Source organism: Aristolochia californica, unplaced genomic scaffold, assembly GCF_029961685.1.
Source record: "Aristolochia californica isolate CCGP_79_NKW_82.1479 unplaced genomic scaffold, dmAriCali1.0.hap1 SCAF_11, whole genome shotgun sequence".
NCBI classification, from domain to species: domain Eukaryota; kingdom Viridiplantae; phylum Streptophyta; class Magnoliopsida; order Piperales; family Aristolochiaceae; genus Aristolochia; species Aristolochia californica.
Window position 1 is genome coordinate 13,770,766 of NW_027181782.1, and position 17,089 is coordinate 13,787,854.

At 35.0% G+C, this 17,089-nt stretch overlaps 1 protein-coding gene across 1 annotated transcript in view; it reads right to left on the bottom strand.

Annotated features, from left to right (window-relative positions):
- Window positions 1-2,808: 2,808 nt before the first annotated feature.
- Window positions 2,809-17,089, bottom strand: part of LOC137944639 (protein transport protein SEC23 D-like) — a 77,071-nt gene continuing 62,790 nt past the window's right edge. The window contains exons 3-5 of the mRNA XM_068790342.1: window positions 4,781-4,904; window positions 3,873-3,957; window positions 2,809-3,199 (exon numbers count right to left, since the gene is read on the bottom strand). Coding sequence (XP_068646443.1) covers window positions 2,988-3,199; window positions 3,873-3,957; window positions 4,781-4,904 — 421 coding nt within the window. The 3' untranslated portion in view covers window positions 2,809-2,987. The remainder of the gene's footprint in view (window positions 3,200-3,872; window positions 3,958-4,780; window positions 4,905-17,089) is intronic.

The following is a 17,089-nucleotide window of genomic DNA, read 5'->3' on the forward strand; positions in this document are numbered from 1 at the left end:
CACACAGGTTCTCGACATTGCATCTACAAGGTCAAGTAATATAAGAAGAAAAGTTTAAATATAAACGTACAACAAATCAATATGCTTGGACAAGATGCAGAACACCAATCAGTAAAATGCAGCTCAACTAATTTGTGGCAAAAAACACAAAAACCAAGGCACAACAAGAATTATTTTTCAATGACAACAAGAAAAAAGAAAGAATTTATTAAGAAATACATGGAACAGCCAGACTATTTGATAGGAGAAAAATGAAAGCAAATGTAGAAAAGGATTATCAAGAATAGATATGATAATATTATGCTTCATTAACATATTCTTGATATAGAATCTTATATGATATAGATCGCGATATAAGATATCACCAAGCACTACGTCAGTACAACAACTCCAAATGACTGGCAACCACAACGGAAGTTCTGAAATTTAAATTTTTTCATCCAATAGCATCACCACCAAAGTTCCTGATAAGTTACTTTAAATAGACCATGTCAGACATTTGGTATTCCACACTACAAAAGAGAGCAGCCTACTTCCAACTACATGATTCTTTAAATTTTTGGTAATAGAAAAATCAATTGAAATTGCACCTATCATGATGGAGATGTCCACTGGTAAGCATGATTATGTTTGGCCCATGTGACAATCAGTATAATCACAGTACCAAGATAAAGTAAGATTATAGATGAAATTGGATGAAATCGTGGATAACCAATGTGTTTAATTAGGGGTGGCATCGAGCCGAGCCGAGCCCGAATCTGCCTATGTTCGAGTCGAGTTTGATTTAAATATTTCGAGCCAAGCTTCGAGCCGAGAGTCGAGCCGAACTCGAGCCTCAACATACATTTTAAAAATTTTCAAAAAATATATATCAAATAAATTATATATAAAATTATACATACATTTTACATAAAATTGGATATGACCTCTACAAAAAATTAGGCATAACCTATTTATATAATACATGTATAAGATTGAGGCATAACCTCTTCTTAAAATTGAGTATAATTTATGTATATAATACCTGTATAAAATTTGGCATAACCTCTCCTTAAAATTGGGCATAATCAATATACATAATACCTGTATAAACACTCCAAAAATACTCCATAAACACTCCATAAACACTCCATAAACATTTCATAAAATTATCTATACATTCCATAAACACTCCATAAAATAGTCTAAACACTTTATACACTGCATAATATTATAAACAATAATCAAACACAACAAAATTAAATGAAATATCACTATCACTTTACAATCACCCAAATAAAAACTATAAATCCATTATAAAATTACAAACTATAATTGTTTCTCTTAATGCTAGAAAATAATATACGTCCTTGCATGAGCAAAATCTCCACCTACGACAAAAACAAAAAAATAAATTTAGTTATTGTCAGATAAAAAAATACTCTTCCATTACTAGTTACTTAATGTCGTTAAAAATATTAAAATTACCATGATGAGAGAAATTTTCTGTCACTCGCCAAAAAGATAAGATAAAAGACAAAATATAAAAAGGCACAACTCAGAAAAATAAAGTGGACATGCATGAAGAAAATAACAGCAAAATAAATTACCTCATTGGAATAAATTCTCGCTTTAGATATAACCTCGTCCTTCAGCAAAGTCTTCAGCACCTGCAAGTATCATGTAAAGCATAAGTTCCAAATTCCCCTCATCACCATAAGAATAATAATAATGATAATAACAACATCAATAATAATAATAAACCACTTGTGGAATACGAGACCAAATTCGCACCACTGGGAAAGGGGACTACACAAAGTACCGGTTCTTCTTCAGTACAAGTTTTACTTTCCCATAATTAGAAGTTGAAGCATAAATGAAATCAATCATTTCTTTAGGGAGCTTAGTATTTGATAGCTTGTTCAAAACAGTAATTATTGTTTCAGTCTCGAACCCAACAGAAACAGCAGCATATAAGGAATGAGGCGTCAAGTTATACTCATGCATAGACTCTGGCCTGCACAACATTTTTCCAACAAAATGAAAATGAGCAACCACAGAGTTTTAAGTAGAAGAAAATAGAAGGACATCTTAAATACCGGCAAACGGGCTCAGCAATTGCAATGAGGAAATCATAGGCTTGCTTATACAACGGTGAGAATGTCTCAAGAAAGATCCGGCCATCAGCGCAAGCCCATAAAGGGCGGTTTGCATGATCAGGCTCTAATTCGAGTTTAGAAAAATCCCTCTTCGTCAGTTCGCTTTCATCTTCATAATCCATATTCTGTACCCATAAATACAATTCAAGCACCTAAAGTGAACTAAAAACAAAAAGCTAAAACAAAACGAAAAAACGAGCAAAAGTAATACCTTCACGACGATCCTCATCAAAATCTTCGGCATAATCAACATCATCATCAACAACATCAATTCGATAATCCTCCTGCCAAGAAAAAACAATCAGGGGAAGAACAGGAGAGCAACCAAATACATAACGAGAGTTGGGGTTTTCAAAATTATAAAACCTTAGTGGAAGTCCTGAGCTTCTTACTAGCCCGACCTTTTTCCCTTGCAAATGAAGAGACATGAAGACATTTCAGCTCGCAGAGAATTGAACCATAGGATTGAATAATTAGGAGAAAGAAAGAAAGTAGTACGATGTCCAGCCATATTTTATGAGTCCCACAGTTCGATGTAGTAACCGTCAAAATGAACGAGTTGCTTCTAAAAAGGGAAGAAATACTTTTCGGTTTCAGTATTCTTGATTCTAATTAGTTCTCTGTCGCTCACTCTAAGGGACACAGATGAGGGACCTATTTTTTTCTTCACTCGAAAGTGATTATAGGGGTGGACGACTCGTTCGTCGCCCCTTCTGACTACCGCCTCTGAAAAGAGCAGAAACTAAAAGACGAGGAAGCAAAATACCAATGCGATATCAAAGGCTGCTCCATGGGTTTTGACACAAAGCATGATTTGGTACTGCAAGAACATTTATCTAGCTAACTCATTTATGCAAGATACTCCGCCACCCGCTGAGTCACTTCATCCAAGAAGGATACAAAGCCTACCACACTTGTTAAACCATTACCATCAACATCCTGCTCTTCTATGAGATAGTTTTCGAACACTGTGGCATCGTCCTGTCCCCCTTGAATAAATGTGAGCTTTGGAGTGATACTTTTGTCTTGTTTCAGTTTGTTAATTGTTGTTCGCAAGAGGCCTGCACCAAATAACATTAGTATTAGTAGGTGAAGCAAAACAATCTAAACACTGTTATTGAAATCGTTAACTAAAAAAGGTCTAGAACCCAAAGGAGAGAGTAGGGTCCATCTGGCTGGTCATTCCAAAAAGATTATGCATATAATCCAAGAAAAATGAGCAATCAGATGATCCTTGATTTCCACTCGGTGGCCCCATCATGTCAGGATTACTTTCCTGTAACCCTGCAGCATTTGAGCTAAATATTTCCAAACCCACCATTAGACTCAACAAACATAATCTATTTAACATGTGATTGCAAGAATATGACCCCAGTTAAGATCACATATCGATCTGTTTCTACACAAGGATGTCACACAACATCCTTATGGGACTTGACAAACAGAATGACTGGATTCTAACCCCCAAATCTTATGTTTAAATTTTAGGGCCTTCTCCTGGTATGATTACTTGATGAACCACAAAAAGGAAACACATTTCTTGTGACAGTGTAGTTGGAATAACTTGGTTAAATATTTATGAGCTCACAATCAAACTTAACAACTAAAGGATTTTTTAAATCCTAACTACAGGCTACAGGTAGGAATCAAATTCCAAAACCTGGAATGTAAACCCAAATTTTATGCCTTCCTCCTAGCATCAGTATTTGAAGAACCAAAAAGGAAATAACTTACAGTCTTGTGGAGGAGGAAAGGGGAGTGCCGGATCTGCTGTTATGCCTCCCTCCCTAATTCCTTGCTCCAAAGAAGCTGAAATTACCTGAAAATTTGTGCCAAACAAGGGCAAATGAGCAGGAAGGATCAATATAAAGTAGATTGTGGTACTCAAGTCTCCAGTCAGGACTGACCTTAATGTTTTTGACTAGTTTAATTGACTCGAAAACACAACAGTTTTCCTTCTTTTTCCCTTCTCCACATGTGATGGAACTTTAAGAAGTATAGTAAACCAGAAGGCATATTTGGCACAGGAAATTTATGATTCAACATCAATGGCAGAGAAATCATGTTCACAAACCATATTACCACAATCAAGTCAAAAAAATACTGCAGATAGCTAAGCATTTGACAAATTCCCTTTTTTTTTTCTGAAATGGTCAATTCCATATTATTAAATGCATACAAAGAAAAAAATGCTAATGAGAAAACAAAACCAAATATATATATCTACACACACACACTCATCAACAGTGACAATTTACAGAATGTATCACACGGAAAAGGCACTAATGCATCAATCTCTAGCTTACCTAAAAGATGTAACACCCCTTTTACCTAGATAATGCTCATGTGTACTTGAGTTCATCCATAGCCCCTGGTCCAATTTTTTAATCCAACAACACTAACTGTTTTGGACCCAAAACGTTTAGATGAGCTTCAGGTATAGATTGTTGCCTTAAACCAAATTTCCTGCCAATGCTCAAAAAGCCATTCAGAATGGTGATGCATATTAGGCCTCTCAAATACAGAAGTGTCTTACTCAACCAAGATATTCCAAACTCTCAATAAAACTAGCTTGTTCTACACTAAGAAACAAATGAAATCTAATAATAAAATACAGCAAAAAAAATTTGATACGAAACAACCTTATGAACAAGGATTGACAACACAACTTCTGGATCAACGCTGTCGTAAAGTTCATTCATATTTGCAGCTGTAGCATATTGAAATGTCCTTATCCTTAAGTGCCGCTTAAGGGAGTATCTGGACCTAAAGAAAGTACATTGTTATGCCATAAAAAATGCAGTGAGAAGAATGTTGACAGTTAGGGGAAGACATTGACAACCACATTTCAACAATGAAAAAGGCCAAAACACTCCTCTTTATGAGTGAAACAATATACGAGAAAGTTTTTCACGGAGTAGTTACCAACAAACATCTTTGAATTAAAAAAAAAAAGAAACAGTTTCAAAATTTTCTTTCCTCGAGTAATTAAATACTAGTACCTATCAATCATCAGTCAAAAGAATCCAATTCCACAAAATATTGTTAACATCAATGTTCATATTTTTTTCTTTCTAAAAGGCAAATAAGATTTTCTTAACAACTGTGGACAGGTGTTTCTTATAATTCAGGGGCATTCCTGTTATTGTGGTTTATGCTTAGAGCATGCTTTTTAAGTTAATGGTAGTTCAGTCCCTCAACTTATTCTGAGTGACAGGTAGGCTTTTACTCACAGGTATTTTAGTCTCATCTTGTAAAAACTCATTAGACAAATTTATTAAGGGATGAAGGTTCGATATATATCCTAATCTCAGATTAACGCAAAGAGAGAATTCCTGTAGTTGGCTATTCTTTACTCCAAAACTTCATCTTTCCTAATTCTGATTATTTTAATGGTATCAAAGCCACATTGTTGTAGTTGTCACTGGGTTTTTATGAAACATTCTCTCCTGATGTCAAATTAAATTTCATCCAATTCTATTACTGTTAATAAAGGGTAGGACATTAAAAATGTCTTTTTGTTATGAAGAGTTTGGTTTGATAAATTCAGTCAAACGATGATAGGCTTGGGGTCTAAAAAGAGCCATTCATACCACTTTATCTTTGTTCTCCAGAGGGACAAAAGTATTGTTATCTTAATAGTCTATGTAGATGACTACACAACAAGAAAGTGAGAATATCAAACAACATTTTCAAACCAAGGATTTAAGACACCTGAATTACTTCCTCAATATTGATGTTGCATGAAACAAGGAGAGAATTATACGAACACAAAGGAAATATACAACTGATATGTAGACTAAGATAAGCTGAGAGAGGTTTATTTGGAGCAAAGTCAACAGAGAGTGATGCAAACAAATGCAAATTTGCATGATGAACAAAACCCAATGTTTAAAGATAAGACCCAGTATAGACAACTTGTTAGCAAACTGAATAACGATCCAATGATTCAACCTAACATTTCCTATGTTGATAATGTCAGACTCCAATACCTAAAGATAAGACCCAATACTACAAGACTTGTTGGTAAGCTGATTTAAGACTCAACCTAATATTTCCTATGTTGATGGTGTTGTCAGTCACTTTATGGAAAACCTGAGGAGTTGAAGTTGTGAAACAGATATTATGGTATTTAAAATGTGGACAGGGATTGTTTCATAAACCACACCATAATCTAGAAATAATGAGGTTTTCAAAATGTTGACAATGTAAAGTCTAAAATCAGTAGAACCTCAGTGAGTGCTAATTGCACATTTATGAACAGTAACCTTGTGACCTAGAAAAAGTACCAAAACAAACTATACTAGCAAGGTCAAGCATATGCCGCTTGTGAAATAATGTGGATTAAGTCTTTAGCGATAGAGTTTGGGTTCTCAATTGAAAACTTATGGCAATATTTTGTGACAATCAGGCTGTTAGTTTTATTGTTAACAATCCAATATTTCATGAGAGAACTAAATACATTGAAGCAAATTGTCATTTCATTCACGATGCAATTATGAGTGGCAAGATTATAACATGGTATGTTTGCTCTGCACATCAACTCGATGACATCTTTATATAGGGGTTGATCAATGTTGACGCAAAGTGAGACTTCCCAGAATTGGCTATTCTTCACTCCAAAACTTCATCTTTCTCATATCTGATTATTTTACAATAACAATGACCAAGATCTTTTTTGTGACTTTAACAAGAGCATTGACCAAAGCAAAGAGTAATTATCAAATGCTGCAGCTGCTGTTTGAGGCTGGCAAAACTCATTTCTTTGCCAACAAAACCCCCTAGAAGATGCTTGAAGAAAGTCAAACAATCCCCTAAAAAAAAGTTTGCATGAATAAGAGAAACAAAGTAATGATGAAAATGGCAGCAAATTTCCAGCATAACAGTGTTGTTTATTGCTCTATGAGGGCTAGAGTTGAATTAGTTGCCAAGATAGTCTTCATCTCAGTATAAGATGTTAGGTCCGGTCAGAGAGAGAAGAATAAGTCCCGATAAGTTTAGCCTTGAAAACAGTAAGGTCTACAGGTTGAGGAGTGGACCTCCCAAATTGACTAATCAACTAAGATTTAGAACTACATAAAATTTTGGTCCAATGAAATTCCTTACCTTTTTCCTCTCCTTGGATCCATTCAGAGAGAAACAGAAAGCTGATTGCCTCACATTTGACTGCTAAGAATGGAGACAATCAAGGAGTAGACACCACCATAGAACAGGTGGTAAAAGCACAATTTTGATCTCAGAGCAATCCTAGCCTAGCTGGTGGATGCAGTGTGACCCATTGAGGTAGAGTTTTTGATCCTCCTCATAGGCCTTAAGAGTGTTTACCAAATCTTTTTTCTAATCCTGCCATCATTGAGGTGATTTGGCTGTTGTTTCCAGCAGGATGTTCAGGGAAGTCCTCACCTTGATGCTTAATTCTGATTTTTGAGAAAATTATCGACCTTTATAGGCATTTGATGGAAGAGTTGGATGCCACTCTATGGGGATGTGAATCATCTAACTGATTTCTTGGAACAACAACTCATTGTGGGAGATTCCCTTCCCATTGCTTAACATTGTAATAGATTGGTTGTGCTATTGTATTTGTTTTCTTTAATGTCCTCTAATAACTGTTCAGTTGTATGCTTTTTAAGTTTGCTTTTAACATCTTGTACCTCTCTCTACTAATAAATTACTATCTCGCTTTTATACAAAAAAAGAAAAAAGAGATAGAGAACAGCTAATAACTATTCAGTTGTATGCTTTTTAAGTTTGCTTTTAACATCTTGTACCTCTCTCTACTAATAAATTACTATCTCGCTTTTATACAAAAAAAGAAAAAAGAGATAGAGAACAGCTTATTACTCCTCTTCCCAAGAAACTCTAATATTAGACCAATTTCTGATCTCTATACACTGCTTCTATAATACTAATTACAATATAATATGAAAAACCAGAGAAATCCTTGTGATGACATAGTACAAGAAACCTAAAATACATATGATTCTGGGTTAAAAAAACTTTGATGTTTACACAACTTTAACTGTAGGTAAGAGCAATTATAAATTTTAGAGTTGATTAAAACACAGAATGACCACAAATGAAAAGACAAGGACTTCCTAGCACATGGCAGCTGGTTATACGTACTTGTTTTCAGCACTTGATCCTGAAACTGAAGATTCCTCAGGTGGCACAATGACAGTATACTGGAAAGCAATTTGTACCACAGGAGGCTCTGTTTGTCTGTACATGATTTAAGACATATTGTTTCATATTTCTAAAATAAAGACCCATCCTTCTCAGTATATGACATCAAGACAGGATCTGAATACCTCGAGAATCCCACAGAATTAGAAAAATCAAAGTCATAACCATAAGTGGCATAAGAGTCGCAACATATAATGTGCTGAACGTTCTCATACTGAGGATCTGCAAAGAAATGACCATACTATAGAAGAAAAAAGTAAATCAGACCACATAAGAGCAGCTCTTAGTTAGATATGAATCAGAAGCAAAACTTAAATGTTTTTGAAGATCTCCAAGACCATACCGAGCGTCCTGGCTGGAAATCAGAGGATGTTCTCAATCTTAGTATGCATCGAAAGGCATATGAACAGCTAAGCATCCGGTATCTGAAACATCAATTATATTTTCAAAAATGAACTTAGATTAAGCTACCCATGAAACTGTCAAAATATAGACAGTAGTGGACTATAGCTTATCCTTGCCCATTATGAGTCATATACTTGTGTTGAGTCATACATGTAATATCGGAATAAAGCTTCACCCTCTTTCAATTAATAAAACAGTCAAACAAACCAGTTTGAGGGTAATCTAGCACTCACTACCAATCAGCTTACTCATAGATGTTTTATTTAAGAATAAAGATAACGCAAAATTTTCATGTAATCAATGGAGAAGGTAGTGACCACACAATCAAAATGTCCATGAAAGCACAGAGCCTCTTTACCATTGTGGCAGGCAGCAAAGGCGGCAAGCCCTTTTTTACATTTTTTGGCACTCCAGACACTAATCTGTTAATTTCCCCTCCTCCCTTCCTCTCCCATAAATTTTTTATGTAATATTAAAGAAATTCAATAGAAAAAACAACAACATAATCTGCCTTTATGTCTTCCACTATGAGAAATCAAGGGCAAAGAGCGGATGCATGCAAAGGCTAAGCAGCTTTCAGCTTCGTACCACCTGCATCCAAGCTCCAAATCACAACCACAAATAACATCATAAGGGTGAAACAAAGACCAATACACCAATTTGGTGCACAAACAGAGCTTCTAAGCCCCTTCCCAAGAAACATTTATAAGAGAACCAACAAAATCTAATGACTGCATCTTCCCCATCACTGCACAGCACTTCCTTTTCCTTCTCTCTGTCATTTTTATTTTTAGATAGTACAGAATAGATACATGAGCTGGCTACTAAAAACATTAGATGACTGCAAGGAGCCCATCATCGCCAGTCCATCTATACGAGGGGAATGCAATCACCCATGATAGGATTGACTGCTGTAGCCACTCCCAACGAAAGAAATATCATGGAGAATTGCTGAGCAAAGGGTGCATACCCAAGAAACAGCAAGAGAACTTTTTTAAAAAAAAACTTGTCATCGATCTCCTTAAACATATGTGAGAGCTTCCAAAATGGAGGGATCTAGCCTATGCCCACTAGGTGACATTTGAAGAGCCTCCTTCAAGTCTAAGCAAGATGAAAAAGCAATCTCTAGACAGCCTCAAACCATGAAGCAGAGGCCACAATGCTTGAACAGTCTCATGGTTTCCTCCACATCCCCTCCCTCACTCTGCATTTAGTGCTATGAAATCCATCTGCAAGCTCGCTCAGTTTTTTTAGTGGATTACGAATTGATGTCCAGAAAGATAACTTCACCAGATGTTTGCTTGATCCTGGGTCAGAGGTCTACATGCATATGCCAAACACACTCAAATTAAGGTCCAAAATTCCCTTCATCACAGTGGTACATTTTGTCCTTGAGACCTTAATGAGAGGCGTGCTTTGACCAACACTGGGATGGATGAGGCAAGAAACCTTCTTAACCACCTTGAGAACAGATACATTCTTAGGACAGGTTGTTGACCTCATGGTTTGGAAAGACAGCACATAGGGTCATTAACTGTCTACTCTCCGACAATAATCATCTGGTTGGCTGACAAGCACGAGCATCTCTCTCTCTCTCTCCACTCTTAATCCTATGGGTCAAATCAGGAGACAAAACAATTTTACCAATTTAAATCTCAAAACAATTGGCCAACAGCTAATTCGTATTGAAGATTTTTTGGATAAAGGTAAAATCCAGAGAAATATTGTCAAAATCCTTATAACTTATCTTCTCGAAAATTACCTTTGTTGATGAACAATAAACCGCTCATCAAACCACCCGTTCCTATTAGGAACCTTAAATGGGATAATAATTCTGAAGTTGTTGATGATTTATTATCTCAGCTTGGAAGATTGAATCTTTCTGAAGATCAACTAAAACAAGCCAAAGAAGCAAACGCTGCGAAGATTCTGAAAAGTATTCAAACATTAGAATCTCACGAAGATCTAAATGAAGATTTTTCATCTCAAAATTCTGAGGATTTAACTCCTTCAGCATATTCTGATTCTGATATTGGTCAAAACTCTAATCTCAAAGATTTAGGTTTAACCAATGTCAATCAGACTGAAGAAATTCTTCAAGACATGATACAAGATCCGCGTATACAAAAATTGGATTATGAGAAAAACTCTACTCGGAAATGGGATCTACCTAACAAACTCTAATACCATAGGCCTACACCTCAAGACCTATTGTATGAAGAGAATGTTTATTTAGATAAAAAATCTTATGATGGCAAATCCATTTATGAATGGAATATAGATGGATTATCTGAATATCAGATATTAGAACATTGTCACCGAATGCTTATGTATTGTATAATCTGTCGGCAACATAAGAATTTCGATCAAGGAATTGCAGAAATGCTTACTGCAGGGTTTTCTGGAACTCTCAAAGGTTGGTGGGATAATATCCTCACCCCTAAACAACATCAGGAAATTTATAATTCAAAGAAGGTTATCAAAACTGAATCTGGCCAAGCCTAACTAGGTGAGGACGCTGCAGTTTATACCTTGATTTCCTGTATTGTTCATCATTTCATTGGAAATCTGACTTCCCAATCAGATAACGGAAGAGAGGTTTTGCAAAATCTTAGGTGTCGAACACTTAGCCAGTTTTGCTGGTATAAAGATGTTTTCCTCACTAAGGTTACGCAAAGACCAGATGCCAATAATGAATATTGGAAAGCAAAATTTATTGATGGTTTACCAACTCTTTTTGCCAGCAAGGTAAGAAAAAGGTTAGGTAATGAGGTAGGAATTATAAACTACCATCAATATACATATGGTCTCGTTACCAGTGCTATCATCCAAGAAGGGCTGACCTTATGTAATGATTTAAAGCTTCAAGCTCAGCTTAAGAAACAAAATCTTACTGGAAAGCGTGAGCTTGGTGAATTCTGTGAACAATTTGCTTGTGACACAGGTCCATCACCTTCCAATCAAAGGAAGGGAAAAGGTAAAGTCTCTCACTCTAAGAGACATGAACCCTATTCACACCAGAGTAGGAGATATCCAAAAAGACAGTCTCATCAAAAGACTCGTCATGAATCTAGGAGACCTCCTCCTCGTCAGAGACCACCTCCTAGAAGAAATCCTCCAGACAAAAAGAAAATTGTCTGTTACAAATGTGGTAAATTAGGCCACTATTCAAATAGATGCAAAACTAAAGAGAAACTTAACAAACTTCAGATTGATGAAGGATTAAGAATTCAGTTGGCCAAAATTCTCTTAAACTCTGATTCTGGGGATGATATTGATTATGCCTCATCCAGCCAATCAGAAGAAGACCAAGATTGTAGCTGTTCTCATCTACAATCTATGGCACAAATGCATAAAATTAATGTTCTTACGAATGAACAACAACTTGTGCTTAAGAACATTGATCAAGAGGAAGATCCTCAAACCCAAAGATATTTAATCAAAGAATATCTCTGTCTGTTTAGATCTGTACCTTCCTCCTCTAACCCGGGGTTAATCCCAAGCACAGAGTAAAAGCATTGCGGTATTCCTTTGATGCTTCACGGTCCATGCGTCCCTTGTTTCTGCCCGTTTATACCCAAGGAGGTTTCAGGGCTTTGTTTTCTTGGGACTAAATGTTGGAGCCCGTGGCAGAAGCTTAATGCTAGGAAATTGCACACCTCTCTGTGTCTTGCGTTTCCCATACCTGAAGGAGTAAGCATAAAGATCTAAACAACTTTGATCTAAAGATAAACCCCTCGAGAATTACACTTCTTACTTATTTTTCGTAATCATCTCCATGCTTGTGCTTTTTATAACTTGAGGTATTGTTCTTATCTGTTTAATCTTCACTGCTTTTATTGTCTGCTAAGTTTTATAGATTGTGTGGCTTGGTGTTTGTTTTTGTGTTTATACATAAGGGTATATTAGGCTGGAAACTGTTGGGTGAGGGCTGACAAATGCCTCTGCCTCTTCGAAGCCAAGCGTTGCTCCCAGAAGCCACAACGCTGCTATACTTTTATGTTTATTTGGTTAGTTAATAAAATATTAAGACAGTTTTTTAGAATAATCTTACCCATATTACCTATATACTATATATATCTAACTCTTTTTTACAACTCCATATATTACGGTAGAAGATTTAAAATATAGGAACTTATACTAGTATCCTGTTTTTATTTATATAGTGGTTGAATTATTTAATTACTTTGTTTCCCTGCCAGAACAATTAGAAAACCTTTTAGTTTCTTACATATTTTTAATTGCTAATATTATAGGTAGAATATTAGATACATGATCTTTGTTTTTATAGTATTAACAATAGTTATTTGTAATCTTTTCATATTTAGTATTATCTGTCTTATATTATCCTTTATTCCTACAGAAGAGTAGTAGAAACCCCTAGGCAAATATTTATACCTAGAAGGCAAGTAATAAGAAAATCTTATAATAATTCACCTTTAAATACTCCAGACTAGATTAAATTAAATTAGTACCCCCTTTAAATTGGTATCAGAATCAACATCTTGTCCCTGTAAACTTCCAGGAAGCTGTAAACAACCCAATAATTCTACAATTCTTGCCCTTGAACAATAGATAGACAACTCCATAGTCAAATTAGATAATAAATTGTTATGCTACGAAGAAATAGATGAAGCCCTAACAGAAGTTCCTATCCAACACTCCCAGACTTTGCCTGAAGCAGTAGTACATACAGGCTTAGTTCAAGTTTCCGTCCAAACAGAACCTTACATCTAGAAAACCTCTTAGTCTCCTATATATTTTTATTTATATTAGTTGTGGAGTTATTTAACTATTTTGTTTTCATACCAGAACAACTAGAAAACCTCTTAGTCTCCTATATATTTTTAATTGCTAATATTATAGGAAGAATCCTAGATACATGATCTTTGTTTTTATAGCATTAACAATAGTTATTTGTAACTTTTTCATATTTAATATTATCTGTTTCACTTTATCCCTCTATTCCTATAGGAGAATAGTAGAAACCCCTAGGCAAGTTTTTATTCCCAAAAGGCAAGTAATAAGAAGATCTCCTAATAATTCTCCTTTAAATACTCCAGACTAAATTAAATTAGTACCCCCTAAATTTGGTATCAGAGCCTTAAGACCTGGAACCTTTTAAAAAAGTAGATTATTTAGACTTAAGAATTTCATCAAGATTTGATATAAAATACATAGGACCTAATTGTCTTAGATGTCATTTTAATAGTGAAGAACACATATTACACGGAAATAATTCACAATTAAATAGTATCGCAGATCTTATTATAAGTTTAGGCAATAATCTACAAAGCAAAGTAATAGAAATAGAATTTACTTTGAACAAACTACAAGACGAATTAAGAACCTTAAGAGTAAAAACAAAAAAACTCTTTGAAAATTTAGATTATCTAAAAAATAGTAAAGGATCGCAACAAAATATTGATAAAGAGATAGATTTAATAACTCAGAAATTAAAAGCTGTCAAAATAGAACCTAGAACTTCATCATCAACAAAACCATGGCACTTTCACAGCGAGGTGAAGGATTTACCTCGGAAAAATTCTTCTAAAAATCTTAATATAATAGATAGAATAACAGGAAGAAGAAGTGTAGACCAAAGAGATATTCAGTTAGACGAAATAATCGACATAGACCAAGATATTACTTTCTTTAGTAATAATCAATTAAATCTCCTTAATCCTAGACAATTATATAGAACAGGACCTTTGAATTTTAATACTGGATTATTCAGACACTATAGGGAAATTCAAGTTAGTTGTGTCGGACAAGATTCCGTCAACATAAACTTAATAGCAGAACAAGCTTTCAAAGAAATTAAGAAATTATATACTTTAATTCATTTAGGTTTAATTGTCATAGGGGTAAAAGGATTAGGACGAAAAAACCGAGGAACCAAAACTCTGCTCAGCATCTATGATGATAGATGGGTCGATCCTAAAAAAGCTATGTTAGGAATCACCGAAGTAGATATGAATCAGAACGGAGGAATATTTTATTGCTCCCCTGATTTCCTCATAGGACTACAAGATTTCAGAAAATATATTAAAATAGGTATTCAGACAAAGGGATATGAATCCTTTGTAGGAAACAATCTTTTATTATGTATTGGATTTTTAGGAAGATGTACTTGCTCCAGTACTACTAGGTTTAAAGTTAAAATAGATGATGTAGTTAATTTAATAGGTAACAAGGGAATTAAATTAATTAAGCCTATCAAATATTCCCCAGATATCTTAGCTGGATTAGAATGGAACCTTAAATTCAGAGAAGAAAAAATAATTAGTCCTGAAGAAAGTATTATGTATACATATACAAAAGGTAATATAAATATTAGATTTAATAGTTATGAACAAAAGAATACAGAGGACACAGAATCAATTTCTAGCGAAAATTACGATTTAGTTCACATAGAAGGAGAATCAGAGACAGATGAAATAATATACCCTAAAGAACTAGAATTAAAATTAACAGAAAAAGAACTTTTTCATTTAGAAGAACACTTAATTAAAAATGGAAATCTCCAAGAGGAAGAAGATCTGTACTATGACCAAGAAACTAACATCAGAATAGGAAAAATGCCTCTAGAGCCAACAAAAGATGAAGAAACTATAAGTATCAAATAATACATGGATGAAGAAAGCTCTAATACTATTCCCCGAAATAGTTATACCACTTATCCACGAACTCCTCCTAGGGAAGTATATTATTCTGGTAATATGCCAAGGATTCCTTATAGTGACCCAGTAACTTTTGATCACAAGATACGTCCCAAAGGAAAAAGAAAAGAAATAGAAAGACCTATAAAGTTTCAAGAAATGGGCAAAGGAAATTTTTTTAATCTTTCAGCCCGTGATCCCCAAGAATGGACAACAGTATTAGACCTTTGGAAAAATCACGTAGTGTCTGACTATATTCAGAACTTTCAGTCTCAAGATGTAGAAGAAATGTACATATACTTGGAGACATTTTTAGGAGAAAGCGTAAAAGCTTTATGGGAAAGTTATGAAAGAGGGAATCCAGAAGAATTTGGCCATCTAATGAGCCTAGGATCCAATCCCTATAATTTTGTTAATAAAGTTTATCAATTAGTAACAGGAGATGACCCTAATCTAGGATTTGTAACATTACAAAAAGATGCAGTAGTTTATTTAGAGCAACTTAGTTTACATAATTATAAATATGTTAAGAAATTTCTCCAAGATTATTATTATACCTGTATTTCAGGAAATTCTTTCAACAAAGACTTAGGCACAAAGTTATTTAGGAAATTAGCAGGAGCACTAGGAAAAGAAATATATGATAAATGGCAAAACGTAGAAACAACAAATCCTACAGCAGTGTATTCAATAGGACAAAGAACCAAGTTTATTATGACCATCCTTCAAGAAAAATGTACAGACATTCAAATACAAAGACAACTTAAAGGAGATGATTATGGGATCTGTAAGCAGATATATACTACCCGAGCTTATGGTCTAAAAGACTCGGGACAGAAACTAAGAAAACATAAAAAATACTTCAAGAAAGGATACTTTATCTGTAGATTCAAAAGTAGGAAACCATATTTAAACAAAGATAGACATGTTAGAAGATTTAACCCAAAAAGAACCTATAAGAATAAACTTTCTTGCTATATTTGCGGCCAAACAGAACACTTAGCCAACACCTATCCCAAAAGACAAAACATTAACTCTAAGAGATCCACCCTTGTAGAAAATGTCCAACAAGATCTCATAGAAGTAGATGAATACATGTCAGATACGGAATCTATTTATAGCATAGTAAGTATCCAAAATGCACCTTTAGATTCTTCAGATCGTCTCCTTCATCAATCTGAACTTTGCAATAACCACTTCGCAAATCCAATTTGGAGAAAACTTGCGCCTCTTTCAACTAATCATAGAGATCTGCAATAAGAGGAAAAAGGTATTTATTCTTTATAGTTACCTTGTTGAGCGCCCTACAATCGATGCATAGTCTCATACTTCCATCCTTCTTAGTTTGAAACAGTATAGGGGCCCCATAAGGTGCTTTGCTTGACCTTATGAACCCAGCGTCCAACAACTCACTGAGTTGTCTTCGCAGTTCATCCAGCTCTCTGGGCGCCATTCGGTATGGTGCTTGTACTGGCTTTCTTGCTCCGGGCTCAAGCTCTATGCAATGGTCCACCCTTCTCCTAGGTGGTAACCTCGCTGGAAGTTGTTCAGGCATGACATCTCTATATTCATGCAGTACGACTTGTATCTCTTTAGGGGTAGGCATGACCTCTACCTGCTCTATAGCACAAATAGAAGCAATGTAAGTAGAGCGGCCCTGCTTAAGACCTTTCTTAAGCTGGAGGGCTGATAGCATTA